The sequence below is a fragment of the Euprymna scolopes genome, chromosome 6 (assembly GCF_053919585.1).
Source record: "Euprymna scolopes isolate OS-2025 chromosome 6, ASM5391958v1, whole genome shotgun sequence".
NCBI classification, from domain to species: Eukaryota; Metazoa; Mollusca; class Cephalopoda; order Sepiida; family Sepiolidae; genus Euprymna; species Euprymna scolopes.
This window is the reverse complement of record NC_136487.1, coordinates 100,356,942-100,371,724: the sequence shown is the minus strand read 5'-3', so window position 1 is coordinate 100,371,724 and position 14,783 is coordinate 100,356,942. Positions and strand designations below refer to the sequence as shown.

Sequence of the window (14,783 nt, the reverse complement as noted above, 5' to 3'; positions counted from 1 at the left end):
AAAAAAAGGTTTTCCATAGTTACATGGGATCTCATACACACAGTTCTTAGTCCTGATTTTTTTCTATAGGGAACTTTACTTGCACACGATGTTTCCTCATAGTCTAAATACTCCAGAATACTGTCCCTGATGCCGTATGGATTACATATTCTTTGAAGTTTTTCTGACAAGCCTTTCATGTATGGTATACAAACTGTGGTGAGTTTTCAGGTTGTGTCTGGTCTTAATGTCTTGGAGCTGATGTCATGCTCTTTGGATAGTTGTTTTGGTGGAGGGCTTCTCTTAAACTGTCTATTTCCTCTTGATATGCATTTCTGTTACTACATATTGCTTTTACTCAATGTTGTAGGCAACCGACAATTCCTTTCTTTACATTATATACATGGTGGGAGACAGTTTTGGTACTGTCCAGTGAAACTTTACTTTGTATATACAGATGACATAAACCCCTTACCATCACATCTAGGCACCATAATTTATGTTCTTTTTCCATTGTAAACTGTATAGATGGGCGGATAGAGTTCACATTATTCAGTAATGTTTGAACATCTTCCTGGTGTCATTCACATATCGCAGCTACATTGTTGGCTTTAATGGTGTTGATTTGAATATCATTTCTTCGAAGTATTCCATATATACATTGGGACAATGATGATGCCGTTGTCAGACCTTCTTCCTGCTAATATATATCAAATCTCATCATGAAGTATGTAGTTTCTACATAGAAGATAAGATACTTCAGTGAAGCAACATACTTGCATCCCAATTGATAATAAACTGGAGATGTTGACTTTATTAGTAATAGTGATATTTACATCTAGAAATAATATAGGTTTAAGGCTCTTAAAATTTGTTCTAGAATTGTCTCCAAGGACCCATGATGCAGTTAGAGTACTTGGAAAAATTCAGTTTTAAAAGTGGTATTCTTAATTTTGAAAGTTGAATCTTCAATGTGGGTAACTTAAAATACTGTTGCAAATTACTTAGGACTAGGGATGGACTGACTAGCAAATTGGCTGAATACCAATTAATCGGTCTTTGATAATCAGACGATTAATAGATTTTCTAATCCCGATTCATCAGTAAATTTTGTTGTCATAAATGATACTAATATTAATTAAATGATATCCTAAACGAAGACAAATTAACTCTCTTTTTTGCTTGCCAGTGAAGATTTCTCGAAGAGACATGCATAGTCTACACCATATTATCCAAAAAATAGGTATGATACACTGTTAACATGTTAACTTTTACAACTGCACTAAAATTTAGGCAAATAAATTGAAAATTTCTCTTTCTATCGAATTAACGTTATTTTGTATTTTAATCATTCAGAAGAAACGAAACGTTATCTTGTAATTTATTCATTCAGAAGAATAAAAGGAAACTCAATGAATGTTCAAGGACAGACTTTCAAGGAACAAGTGGTAGCAATTGTGAGCTTCCAGAGAAACATCAAACTACTATAGAATCAATATTGGCCAAGAAGAAAACCTGGGATTACAGGTCACAAGAGATGTATTTTCTGATAAGAGAACTGATTGCTGTTGATATTCAACCATATTTTATGACATCTGGCATTGGATTTAAAAGGCTTATTGTAAAACTGTCTAAATTACAGTATTCGATCAAAAAAGTACTTTATTCAAAAAATAATTCAATGCTTACAAAAGTAAAAACAAAAATTCAATCATCTCTTGATGAAATTAACAGCATTTCTTTGACTACAGACATTTGGACAGCTGCTACAAATAATGCTCTCTTACCAATGAGGACTTGTTCAAAAAGTTGTCCAATTCTTGAGTCCATTTGAAGAAATCTCTAAAGAAGTAAGTCACAGAACATCAACCATATCAATGATAATACTTATAATTTTAGCTCTGAGGTTATTTCTGTTAAAAGCTATCCAATCTAATTCTGATATTTGACTTTAGTCGAATCCTTGCCACTGTTGAACAATTGAATGAATCAATGGAAACGAAATTTTCATCTATAATATAAATCTCACTTGTCTGTTTAAATGTATATATATATAATATAACCCTCTCTCATCCGAGGGCCGAGCCGCATCCGTCGCTATCCTGGTTCACGGGAGCATACTTGTGATGTACTTCTGGCCGTGTTCGTCGCTCCCAGCTCACAGGACCATAGATGCAACCCAGCAGGGCTACATTCTTACTTGTCTAGTGGTGGACCCCTCAAGGGTGACCAGACTCTCACTGGTCACTGGAAAATATCCTTCTGCTGCTCAGGGCACGCGAAATGTGCATGACCCTAAGTCCGTGTGGCAACATTGTCGATTTCGTCCGTCACTCTGGCTTCGAGCTGGATCCAGTCCGTCTCCTTCATCATCTAGCGTCAGGGCATACCTGAAATAAACTGCATCTTCATCTCAGGCTGGCAAATTGAGAACAAGGAAAAACTCTGGGACATTTTTATATAACGGAACAAAATAATTATTCATAAATCGTTTTACACTTGTTTAGTTGAGTTCTTTGATTCAAGCTTCATGATGCAGGTTGCATACTTAAGTTCCACTAATCAATTTCCCAGCTAAGAACAAGAGCTTTTCAACTTAGCTCTTATGGATGTTCCCCCCCCTCCCCCCTGGCGGGGTGAGAGCGATATGTACGTCTCGATGCCAGTCAGTAAAAAAAGGACTCTGGACTTTAACTCCAAAAAGTCAATCGTTTTCATCAAATCAGAAATTCCTCCCTCTGCCTTTTTGGAGTTATTCTTCTCTTTTCCATTATCTTATTCTTTTCTTTCTCTCGTGAACTCATTATTTTATTTTCATTTTCTCTTTCTTTTCTCTCTTCTTCGTCTTTCATGACCATATCTCTCCCTAGGTTCAATTTATTTATTTATCTGTCCAACTAACTTATCACTTGGTTTGATCTGGCAGTTAAACACAACAGATGGGTCCAACGACAACACCTCCCAGACACCAAAATAGACCTTTTGAACCCAAGTCATTGTACCTTTCAACAAAACATTGTTTCTTTAATAATTTGAATTGTTGTTCTAACCTAAACCAGAAAACGACCCTGTATTGCTTTTTCTGCCAACTCGAGAATCTCATTATCATATTTATTTATTTTTTTATTTCCCATCGAAATATTCACTATTTCTTCTCTCATTGAAATATTTACTCTTTTCTGTGGACAGGAATCTCATAAACATCTGTTTTTCCTCTCCCATCTTCTCTTCCTCTATTTGAAAAGCAAGATCATCTGGTGTCGCCAGGGATCTCGTCATATATATGTTTGTATGTCTGCTTAAAACTTTCGACAGAGACGACTGATTTTCACGAGATCAGTGTTATTTTGAGGTTCGACTCTTCAGGCGACAAATTTTTTGTATGAAAAATTAGCCAAAAACATTAATTCCCTCATTCTCAATTGGGCACTTTTCTACAGGGAGGGGGGTCACTTTTTTCACCGATATTTTCGAAAGTCATCTCCTCTTTTCGATTGTCTAGCCTTAATTTAAACCTTTGTCACTTCTTGTTTGGTGATGGACACAACAGCAAACACATCACTTTTTTTTTTTGTTCACGTTCTTTTCCTCCTTCGCTGTACAGGTTCGAGCCTGCCTGCTACCACTTTTTTTTTTCTCAACACACACCTCTGAACACTTGGGGAACGCTGGGCAACCAGGCTAGTCTATTATGTAAACAGCAAAATGGACGCGAGTGGCTTCTCGCGTCAGTTAGATTCTGCAAGAAGTTTTTCATACTTTGTAGATCATAATATCTCAGATTCGCAAACACTGACTTTTTTTTTTTTTTTTGTATCGAGTTAAACAAAATTCCCACCGTGCTGTCGTCTCAGCTATTTGTTTGTTTTTTTTGTATAAATAAAGTGAAACTATTGGGATGCAAACGCTTGGCATTTGGGCCGGGTAGTATCTGTTTTGTAATTGGTCCTTGGTCAATTTAAGGGAAACCCTTCATACTGAGACAATTGCTACTTATTTGGATACTGCCAGAGTGCCCCCTTTTTTGGGGGGAGCTGGTTTTACTCCCACATTAAAATCGACCTTGTCTAATTTGCTTTCGTGGGAGGTCTAAAAGCAACGCCATTTCTGAAAGTCATCTTTTGATTTTGATTGACTTCGTTAAATTTGAATACTTTAGACTTCTGGTCACGTCATGGAGTAGCGGTAAGACGTCAGATTTTCTTTCACTTTCTTTTGCACCTTCGCGTCACAGGTTCGAGCCTACCACTTTTTTTTTTTTCTCAACACACACCTTCAAACATCCTGGCAACACCGGGAACTCAGGCTAGTCCTATTTAAATGATAAACTTGTGTGGGTCTACTTTCCTGGATCCAAGTTTCAAATTTAAATTTCAAAAGAATAACATGGAAAAACACTATTAAGAATTGGATTCTCCATCTACTTTCTACTGATGATAATGAAGCAGAATCAGCAGGTTACACTTTGTCAAGATCTGTTGAGGATCAAGAAGATCAAAGTGAATATAAAACTGTATCTCTTTAAAGTCTGTTTGATGAATTAGATTCACATAAGCAGTAACAATGACAAAATAGTATCAAAACTTAGAGCAGGTAGAAGCTGAGTTAAACCTGGAGACTGCAAGTACAATAGAAATACAAAAATCAAATCTAAACTCAAAAGTGCACAAAAGAACTTGATGATTATGTACCTTTACAACTACTTGCAAGAGTTGATGATCCATTTCAGTGATGGAAGAAGACACAGGACACCTTACCACTGCTAAATAAACTGGCTCCAAAATATTTGAGCGCACCAAATCATCTGTGGAGAGTGAGAGCCTTTTTAGTACAAGTGATAATGTGCATGAACCTATGAGGAACAGAGTGTGTGCTGAGACTGGATAAACTAATGTTTCTACATTTTACAACTTAAAAGTATTTAACTTTAAATACTGAGATTATGAGAGTAGGAGGCAGGCAGCAAGAATAGAAGAGGAGGTGAAGCAGCAGCAGGTGCAGAACTTCAGCTTATAGTTATTCCCTTCAATAATTACAATTTGTACTTTTTAGTTGGTTTGTAATTTCTTTTCTTATCTTATTGTTTAATTATAGTCATTTAAGAATTGGACTTTGTATTTTGTAATGTTATTTAGTAAAGACAAAAAGCCATAATAGTGGTCAGACACTTAACAAATGTTAGCAGTTACTATGTTAATGTGTCAAAGCTATCTGATGAGTAACTTGGCAGTGATGAAATGTTTTAAATTTAATAGGAAAGAGAAATCAGCCAATCAGCCGAATAATGATTAATTGGCAAAGTGGACAATTAGGCTGATTACCAATTACCTAATTGGTATACCCCCTATTTAGGACCTTTATCCAGTCATAGCTAATGGAATGAGAGTATGCTACCTCAATTAATTAAATAATTGGTTCTGTTCGAAATTCCATGCAGCTTCTCGAGTTTGACAAGGTACACCTGATTTTTCATGTCTGTGAAAACGACTTTAACAAATATTTTCATTTTATAAAAAGAATATTTCCATTTTATAAAAATAGGTTATTCTTCAATTTTGGTAGACAAAGTATAGAATTTTAAGTTTGTTTCAATAAAACATTTCCAAATTGAAAACTTCAGCAAATAAAATTTACAGAAATTAAATTTTAACATTTTGCTTTTTGTACCAATGTATACACAATAGTATCCCCAATAAGATACATATCGATCTTATTTAACATTGTGAATGGCTTATCAATAAAGAGATGTTTGTATATAGTTTTCTTTTTTATTTTTGGTAAAGTTAAGGAAAATTAGAAAACCTGTTAAAACATAGCTTATCCCCTCCACCCGTACAGTGTGCATGTAAAGTCCCTTTTCCGCATTTTCTACTTTCAGTGACTGGCAACAGTAGCAGAAGCAGAGGGTTCGCTCTTTTCTCTCACACACCCACTTTCTTTTCATTTGCTCTCTCTCTCCACTTGTGATTTCTCTCTCTTTTTTCTAACTTTATTTCTGAATAAATAGTTACAAATATGTACTAACTTTCAATGTTGAAAAGAATTTTGTCTGATTTTTATTTGGAAAAATATTTCATTAAATGAGGTTGCTGTTCCATATTTGGCAACTCCTGATCCTTTGGATCATGGGTCATCTGTTTAATGGATCATGTTAATGCTTTATAAAGTCTTAAAGGATCTTCTCAGTATCAAGTAAATAAAGAATGGAACATATCCCTCCTATATTGCCTATAGCAGAAGTGTGTATCCAAATTAAAGCCTCATAAGATCAATGAATCTACCAATAAAATCTGTCATATTATTCAGCAAATATATTTTATCTACACATTAAAATTTAGTATTTAAAAATTACTTAAAAATTTAAGTTAAAGCTTTAAAAGTCTTTACTTAAAAATCGACTAATAATGTCTTTAATATAGCAAATTTCAAATTTTTGATGTTGATTTTTTAAATTTTTTACTCGTTAAAAATTGGATCAATTCACAAAATGTTTCAATATTAGAAAGAAAATATTTTTAATTTCTCATTAAAAAAATTAACCAAGTAAAAAAACTTTTAGGCTTGTATCTTTAATGAGAAACGTTTTACAAAATTTTGTAAAGTGTACATTTTAATCATGGGACGATTCCAAAATTTTTCCCGATTCCGATACAATTACTGATTCTGTTCTAAATTTCTGATTTCAATAACAAAAGTGCCCGAAAAAACGCAACTATAGCATACAAGACCCCCCCCCCATTGAATAAGTTCATTAAATTGCAGTGATTTAAGTTTGTTTAAGAAATGTTCTGATATTTGGACATTTACTTATCACAGAGAACAATGAGTTTAATACCAAATTTATTATTTAAAAATCAACTAACAATTTGTTTACGTCACTTTTTTTCTTTCTCTTTAATAATTTTGTAAAACAAGACCCATAAATAAGACATGTTCATTTTTTTAATTTGTATCTCACCAATAATTTATATACAAAATACGCATTGGGAAACTCATAAAATAAATCTTAAATTCTTTTCATATAATAGAAACTTATGCATTTCTAACAATGTCAACAGAGATACTGAAAAATTTGAACTGAAACCATTAAGCTTTTTTTTTTTAAACTCTATAGATTTTTTGTGGAAGCGGGGGGAGGGGCATATTTTTGTATGAAATTTTATTGATTGGATTTCTAACACTGAATAAATTTATCATTGACAGACAATTTATTGATATTTTTAGCCATATTATGGGAAATAATAATTAAAAACATTAACATTTAATGAAAAAAAAATGTATTCAACATATTGACTCTATTTTGAATAGGAGTAAATGTGGTATTGTGGTGAGTGAAATGATTCTAGCTAAGAATAATATAGATAGTGTAAGATCTCCACTTTCCCACACTTTTGATGATCTTGTTCTATGTTATATTTTTTAGCAAATAAATAATTCAAAGTGTAATACCTGTTCTGATACTACACTTTATTTTTTCTGTCCTCGGTCAGTGAAAAAGAAATCCTTCTAGATTGAGGCAATTTTTATTTTATCTCAATTTAGAATGACCCTTCATTGAGAGCTGGAGTTTGTACATTATAAACCAAACTTGTGTCTTAATCACACTGAGAAGATAACTAAAATGAATGACACATAAGTTAGGAAAACTGGTCCATTTTTGCTATGTAGGAAAACTGGTCCATTTTTGCTAGGTAGGAAAACTGGTCCATTATTCAATAAATATCGATTGAAAACACATTTTATGACCATTCTTGAAGGGGATGTTGTTTTTAGAAGAGACTACACCCACCCTAAAATATACTTGTTTACTGTTGTTTTATAGAAGATAAAATCTATTTTTCGAAGTGTTCGTTTTTTACCTACCTGGATATGTTTTTAGTGGTTTAACTTATTTCAAGGTGTTTATTCAGTTCAAAAAAGAGACCCCCCCCCATAATATTTTGGCTCTCCTTATTTCTACTTTCGCTTTTCTCACTCACATGCCCCTATTCCGAATTTGAATGTGAGCCGATATTAATGGACTTTTCTTTTTTTTTTTAATATAGATTTCAAAAAGTTGTCAAAAAAACAAATATGTAACAAATAAATGTTATCAAAGACAAGATAAGTTACTTTTCTACCTAATTTGATAAGTTTTTAGTGTTTTTATTTCATGTAAAATGTTTATTTGGTTCAAAAAACAAAGTTTTATTGGTATATGTGAAAAAGACGAATGCCAGCAAGCTCTTAGTTGAATTCGTTAAGTTTGGAAAAATGAGTTCAGACTAAAAATCTATACAAAATACTGTTAGAAACAGGGTTGCGGAGTCGGATGGTAAAACTCCGACTCTTAGAATTACTAGGATGCCAACTCAGCCTCCCACATCTATTCAGTATGCATTTTATAATTTCTTTTCATGTATATCATTTTCGACGTTTAACATTCACTTGTATGATAAATATACTCACATATAAACTCAACCAGCTTTATAGAATAAGTTTAGATAACAAAGGGATAAAAAGTTTACCATTAAATTTTATTATGCTATCAGTTCAAAATAGAATACAATATTTAGGGATAGGGAAACCTCTTTAGGCCATGGCATTTCGAAGCGAAACGCTTCTCATCAGAAGAGGGGGATAAAGACATTATACAGAGAATATTTTAAAAGATAATATTGCCTTTATGGAATGAGGATCAAAGGTAAAACAGGAAAAAGCCATAAAGGGCTATATTAGCGTGGATTGCTTATTATAGAAATATATACATACATATGCATATACATATATACATACATGTACACAAAGGTATTATTTATGCTCATGATCATTTACCAGCCTATCAGCATATTCAAATGTGTCATAGCAGAGTTGCACATCAAGCTATATATTTTCTTTTTCCTTTGTACCCTCTCCTCTCCCAAAAAACTCATCTGTTATTGCATTTGTCCATTCTCATAAATCTTCTATCACAATATTAGGAAAAAAAATCAATCTATAAAGATGTCTTATTTGTAAACATAAAAAATAGGCTTTATTTATAATTATAGAATTGAAAGTTGCAAATAAGAATTTAATAATTTACTCTCAAAAACAAGATGGCTTCAGTGAGCTTCTCTTTCATTGCAGTCCTTTGGTCTGTCCTGATTAGCCTTAGCGCTGAAAACAAACGTTCAACACTCACTTGTGTTGGAGGAAGTGCTGCTGCCAACATTGCATTCTTTCACTATCGCAGGGTACTGCTTTATAGCTTCATGAACATTTAACTTACACTTTCTATCTAGTTGTAATGCAGCATGAAAGTCTAGCTTGAAATTTGCTAAGGCTTTATTCACTGAAGATAGCGTTTTAGCTGTTTCCTGTAGCTTACGCCGCTTTGACCTTGCTTTATGATCTTCTTGATCCAAAAGCTTTTCAAAATCCTTTTCATCGCAGGTTCCCTCTGAGTCTGTGGTTGAAATAGTGTCTGGATCTTCAGTAGATGCCTTTGAATTTAGCCCAAAATCCTCACAGCAAGATCACAAAGTGCCGATTTCACTTTATCTTTCTGAGTGTCAGCTAACAACACTCTATTCATTGGGTCTACATCTACTCCAGGATTTTCACTACATTAAAAACCGACCTTTGCCTTCGTAGGAAATTTTTTTTTTTCACAAGTGGAAAACTTTCTGTTAATGTTTGCTAAAAAATAAACGCAATAAATTTTGCTGTAGTGTTAACATATGCTGCATTTTAAAAAAGGGGGGTTCATGCTGACAATTAAATGAAATAATAAACGTTGAAAAAATTAATAAAAATAAGTAAAATTATGAATGTTGGCTTTGGGTGGGGAGCAAGTAAGTAAGAACAAGTCATTCGTTAAAGTGTAGAATAATTAACAGTCGAAAAATTGTAAGCAATAACAAAAATCAACAAATACCTGATACCAAATGCAGTAAAATTGGCGTCTGTCTTATCAGTGGAAAGAATATAAACTTAACTGATAAAATTGCTTCAATTATAACCATGAATGAGTTTATGGCCTTTTCTCAGCATATTGAAAATTTGCTTTTATGACAAGTAAACATTACTAACAGACAGAAGATGCCGAAATCAAAGAAACGCTGGCACCAAAATGTGTTTAGCATGTGAAAAACCTTGGTCCACTAATTCATTAAAGTTTTTTTGTCGGGTTTGTTGATGACATTTTCTTTTCTTTTTTGGTGCAAGTAAAATAAATTTACATCATTTTTTTTATGTTATTATTATGAATATTAATTTTAATATCACTAGATACTTAAAAACAATAAATGTTCATCATTTTATCTTAAGTGCCAACAATGTAAAATTAAGTTTAACATGTTTAAGGAATTGGTTTTGAAATAAAAAATTAGAGTATTTTTTTTTTTTTTCTGATTCCAATATTAATTTCGATACCCTGAAAAGTTCTGATTTTTTCCGATTCCGATTAATCGTCCCAACACTAGTACATTTGACCCATTTTTCTCATCAACTGCGAAATTGGGCATCAAACCGTGTTTACCTGTTAAGAACAAGAGGTTTTATGCATATAATAATGAAAAAAAGAATTAACTTAATCTGTACGGTGTTATAAGTTTCAGTGTGTTGCTAAACTAAAACTTCTATGAACAGTCAAAGTTGCTTTTCTGCATCATTTCTGCACAAATTTTGATTATCACTATTTAAAACTGTGTATATCTAAGAATTATTAATTTCATCTATATTATCTTTTAATGAACTATGGCATATTTCTAAAGAATTTTCACTTAGTTGAAGCATTTATCTTCAGTTATACACTACTCATGTTTAGTATTACACAAAATGCATTGTTTGACTTTAAATGACTTATAACTCGTGTGCTAATTGAGATACCAAGATGTAATATTTTTATATATAGCAGCACTATATATGCATAGCTAAAAAAGTTTTGTTAATATATAAAAAAATACATACTCAGTTTCAAAGATAAAATATTTTTGTTGAAATTTAAATTTTAGTTATAATCTCCAAACTAGTTGACACTAGTTCACACATTAACATGAGTTACCACATAAAGAAACAAAGTATAAAAATATCCTTTAAGTTTCAATTGAATTCTTTGTTTAAATGCTATCTTCAACAAATATATATTAAAATGTTTTAGATTGACGTTTAAAATGATCAAAATTTTCCTTTTTGAATGTCCAAAAAAAAAGCTGGAAAAAAGGATTGTCTGCTTGGGTCAGAAGGTCATGTCCAGATAACAATAAGAAAAGTGTAAATCACGTGAGTGACGTCATTGAAAATGTTTGAAAAGATTTTCTGAAAGAAACCAATGAAGAAGTTGAAGAATAATGTAAAAATATGCGGTCTTAAAAAATGAGTACTTAAAGTGAAATGAAGTTTTTTCTCTTTCCTTTCCAAGAAACAATTTAGATATGAGAACATGAATAAAAGGTGTCAGTTTGTAAAGTTATGCTAGTGATATTTTTGAAATTGTACTCCAGTTTGGAGTTATCGATTGACTGATAAATTGTAACAATTCATCTTCAGTGTCACCTCTTTTAACATTTACTTAGACATATATATGAAGAGTGGTGCTTTCTTTGCAACTACACAAGTTTTGCAAAATTTTCAATTTCTTTAGGCATGCTACGTCACAAGGTCTTCATGCTAGTGATCCTGGAGTGTATTGTGTGAAAATCTTTTCATGTTTATATTCAGTTCTACTGATGTACCAAATACATACTGTATGACAAAATATCACAAAAAGAAAAAATCTTTTCTTGTTTTGACGTGTTTTTTCTTTTGCCAGTTCATGATTTATTTTTTTTCTATAAAAAATTCATCAAATTTGACTTAAAATCTTATCTCCTTGTAATTATTTTTAATTTCTATGTCTGTACTTAATGCAGCACAATGACTGTTTCTCTAGAGGGTTAGTTAGTTTTGTCTGTTTCATTTTCTTTCATGAAAATAATTTGATTCTAGCTGTATAGTTTAAAAGAATCCATCAATCTGATTTTGGATGCATTTCACAATCAGTTTTATTCATTACATTTTACAAAGGTCCATCATTCGTATATCATATCTAGATGTTGATAGTTACAAATGATGGACTTTTGTAAAATGTAACTTTGTAAAAGTTTATGAAATTTTTTATATCAAGTGCCACTTTTATTTAGCTCTAATTCTAATGTAATTCATGCCTGATCTACTGCTTCCAGTTGTCTATTTTCCTTGTACAATTTGACATTCTGAAGTTCAATTTCATATCTTTCTTGAGTAATTTATTTAGTGAGGCTCTCAATTCATACATTTTAGGAATAAAATTGTTATAATAGTTTACAAATTCCCTCAAATCTTGCAATTTTAATGCATTTCCCTCCTCAAATATCTCTCGCCTTTTGGGAGTGTGGAGATCCCCATTAGTGACGATTAATCTTAGATCCATTCTGACTTGGAGTCGTACCTATTAGTATCTCATCTATGGGTTTAGTGGAATCTATTATTTACAAAAGATAAGCTCACACTAAAACCAATTGTATATAGTTATAGTTCTGGCATAAAATAATCAAATGTTTGGTTGGTAATGAGCCAATCATCTAGAAGAATCATCATTCTCTCTTCTCTCTTTTCCAGAAAGCTGACTCTGATGATTCTGGAAATGAAGAACCAGATGCTGCTGCTGATTTTTACACAAAAAAAGACAAAACTGCAAATGTTATCAAATCTCATTCATACAAAATGGATAAACTCACAGAACGTATTTCTTCATTAACTATTGCTCGAGACTCTGAGAAAGAATGCATTCCAGAGGGATTGGTTGATTCTTTACCCCCTGAAGGTATGTTGATACCCCCGAAAATGTAGACAAATTACTTATCATAGAACAAGCTTCTTCAAACGCTTTATAATCATATCCATTTGAAAATATGAGTAGTACTCTTATAAACCTGTGTAATTTCATGATTATATAATATTAACTGAATACCCGGCATTACCCGGTCGTACAATACACTTAAACATAATATTTTAATTTATGCAGATTGTGTATGTATTATAGAATCGATCCTCTATTGATTATTATATATTATGAGGAATAATTTGGCCAGTGGACTAATTCGCAAAAAACAAAAAGTAATAATGATAATATTGTTCATCGAATTTCGTCTGTGTTTGTTTACAATATCATGTCGACTGATATTTGGGCTTGACGATCTCAAAAAATTGTCTTTCTACTCTTATAGATTAAGAATTTTTACTTTGGCTGGTGTAACATAAAATATTCCTCTGTAAAAATTCTTTTTTATCGATAAGATAAGAAAAACTGTTTTTAAGATCAAATTTTTTCAATAGTTATCGAATAAATTTCTGTACAAAACATATCTAAGAACACTGCCAGACATATAAATTACCTTTCTGTGAAATTTGCAAAAGATAAGCTCAACCATTTTGGAACCTATCAGGAAGGAACTTTCACACACACAGTGACTTTTCTATAATAGTAGATTCCTGCAACCCTCATGATAATGGAGCCGTCACCATTACTCATATTATTGAAATGAGGTTTAATTTTGTTTTTTGAATATAAGTTCCACTCTTCCACTCCTTCTCCCTCTCTTTTCTCTTGTCTGTTAATATCTATAACAGATTATATATTATAAATTCCTATTTTTTGAAGTTTTTTCATTTATTTGTTTACTTTTATGTAATTTTGTAGCACATTTTTAGTCTAAACGTAATAAAAGTTAGGAATCATTAGAAGTTTGGTTGCATTAACAGAATAGGAAAAATACTGATGCACAAGAAATGTTAAGTGATCATCCGTATTAAGGTGAGGAGGCAATAATGTTTCAACATGCTTTGGATTGTTGATTCCATCTACCTGGACCTTTGATTGTTTCTGCCGTACGGCTGTCTTTGCTGTTTCTATTGGTTAGTAAAATTTGTCTTACAAACCAAGGATGCATGAAGAATTTCATATTTCACTTGCTAACTCTCATTTTAAGCCGTATTTTTTTTTTAATGATTCAGGTTAATAAGTTTTGATCTGGGATTGGTTTTATCATGTATTTCAAGATCTCATAGAAACATTAAGTGTCAAAGGTCTTTAATGTTTTCAGCTTATTAAATTTTGTAAACAAAAATAAGCTAAAAAAAAAATCACATTTAATTTTAATATTACAGACTATAGAATTGGTAAACGAAGTTCAAATCTGATATGATCTTTAGAAATTATGCAAGAATACTGTTAGAAAATATATGAATGGCTGACTTCCCTTTATTGTAAAAAGTGCAGAATATCTTCAATAATGTGTTTGAGTATTAAATGAACTTAAAGAAGTTGATATGCTATAAAACAAACCAAATAATTGAAAACCAAAAACAAACATGATAATAAACTCAAAAATCATGTTTTTGTTATTTCAGTTTTATTGGTTGTATTCCGGCACTTAGATGATATTTCTCGGTGGATGGCAGGTAATGTTTGCTCTCGGTGGTGGCAAATTCTTGATGCAGAAACAACTCAAACACAATGGCAACATTTTATTAGTCTTCGGTGGCCACTTTTCAAGCCAAACTACAAGGTCAAATGCTGGAAAACAATTTATTCAAAACTGTAAGTACATTCTGTATCTTCAAAAAAAAAAAAGAAGCAAACAAATTTCGTCTGGATACATTTTAATTAAAATAATTTTTAATTTTGTGTTCTAAGATATGATTACTTATAAAGCGAATACTCTTATTCAGTTATCCATTTCAGTTTCGACCAATGTTTCCATAATAGGATTTATGTTGAAGTATTATTTTAGAATATTAGCAATTCTCATGAAAAATTTGAA

General features: G+C 31.9%; 1 protein-coding gene across 2 annotated transcripts in view; it reads left to right on the top strand.

The window, feature by feature from the left end:
- Nucleotides 1–14,783, top strand: part of LOC145277821 (uncharacterized) — a 78,144-nt gene that overhangs the window by 42,958 nt on the left and 20,403 nt on the right. For both annotated transcript variants that reach the window (XM_080129721.1, XM_080129720.1), the window contains exons 3-4: nt 12,580–12,784; nt 14,371–14,560. In XM_080129721.1, coding sequence (XP_079985847.1) covers nt 12,580–12,784; nt 14,371–14,560 — 395 coding nt within the window. The remainder of the gene's footprint in view (nt 1–12,579; nt 12,785–14,370; nt 14,561–14,783) is intronic.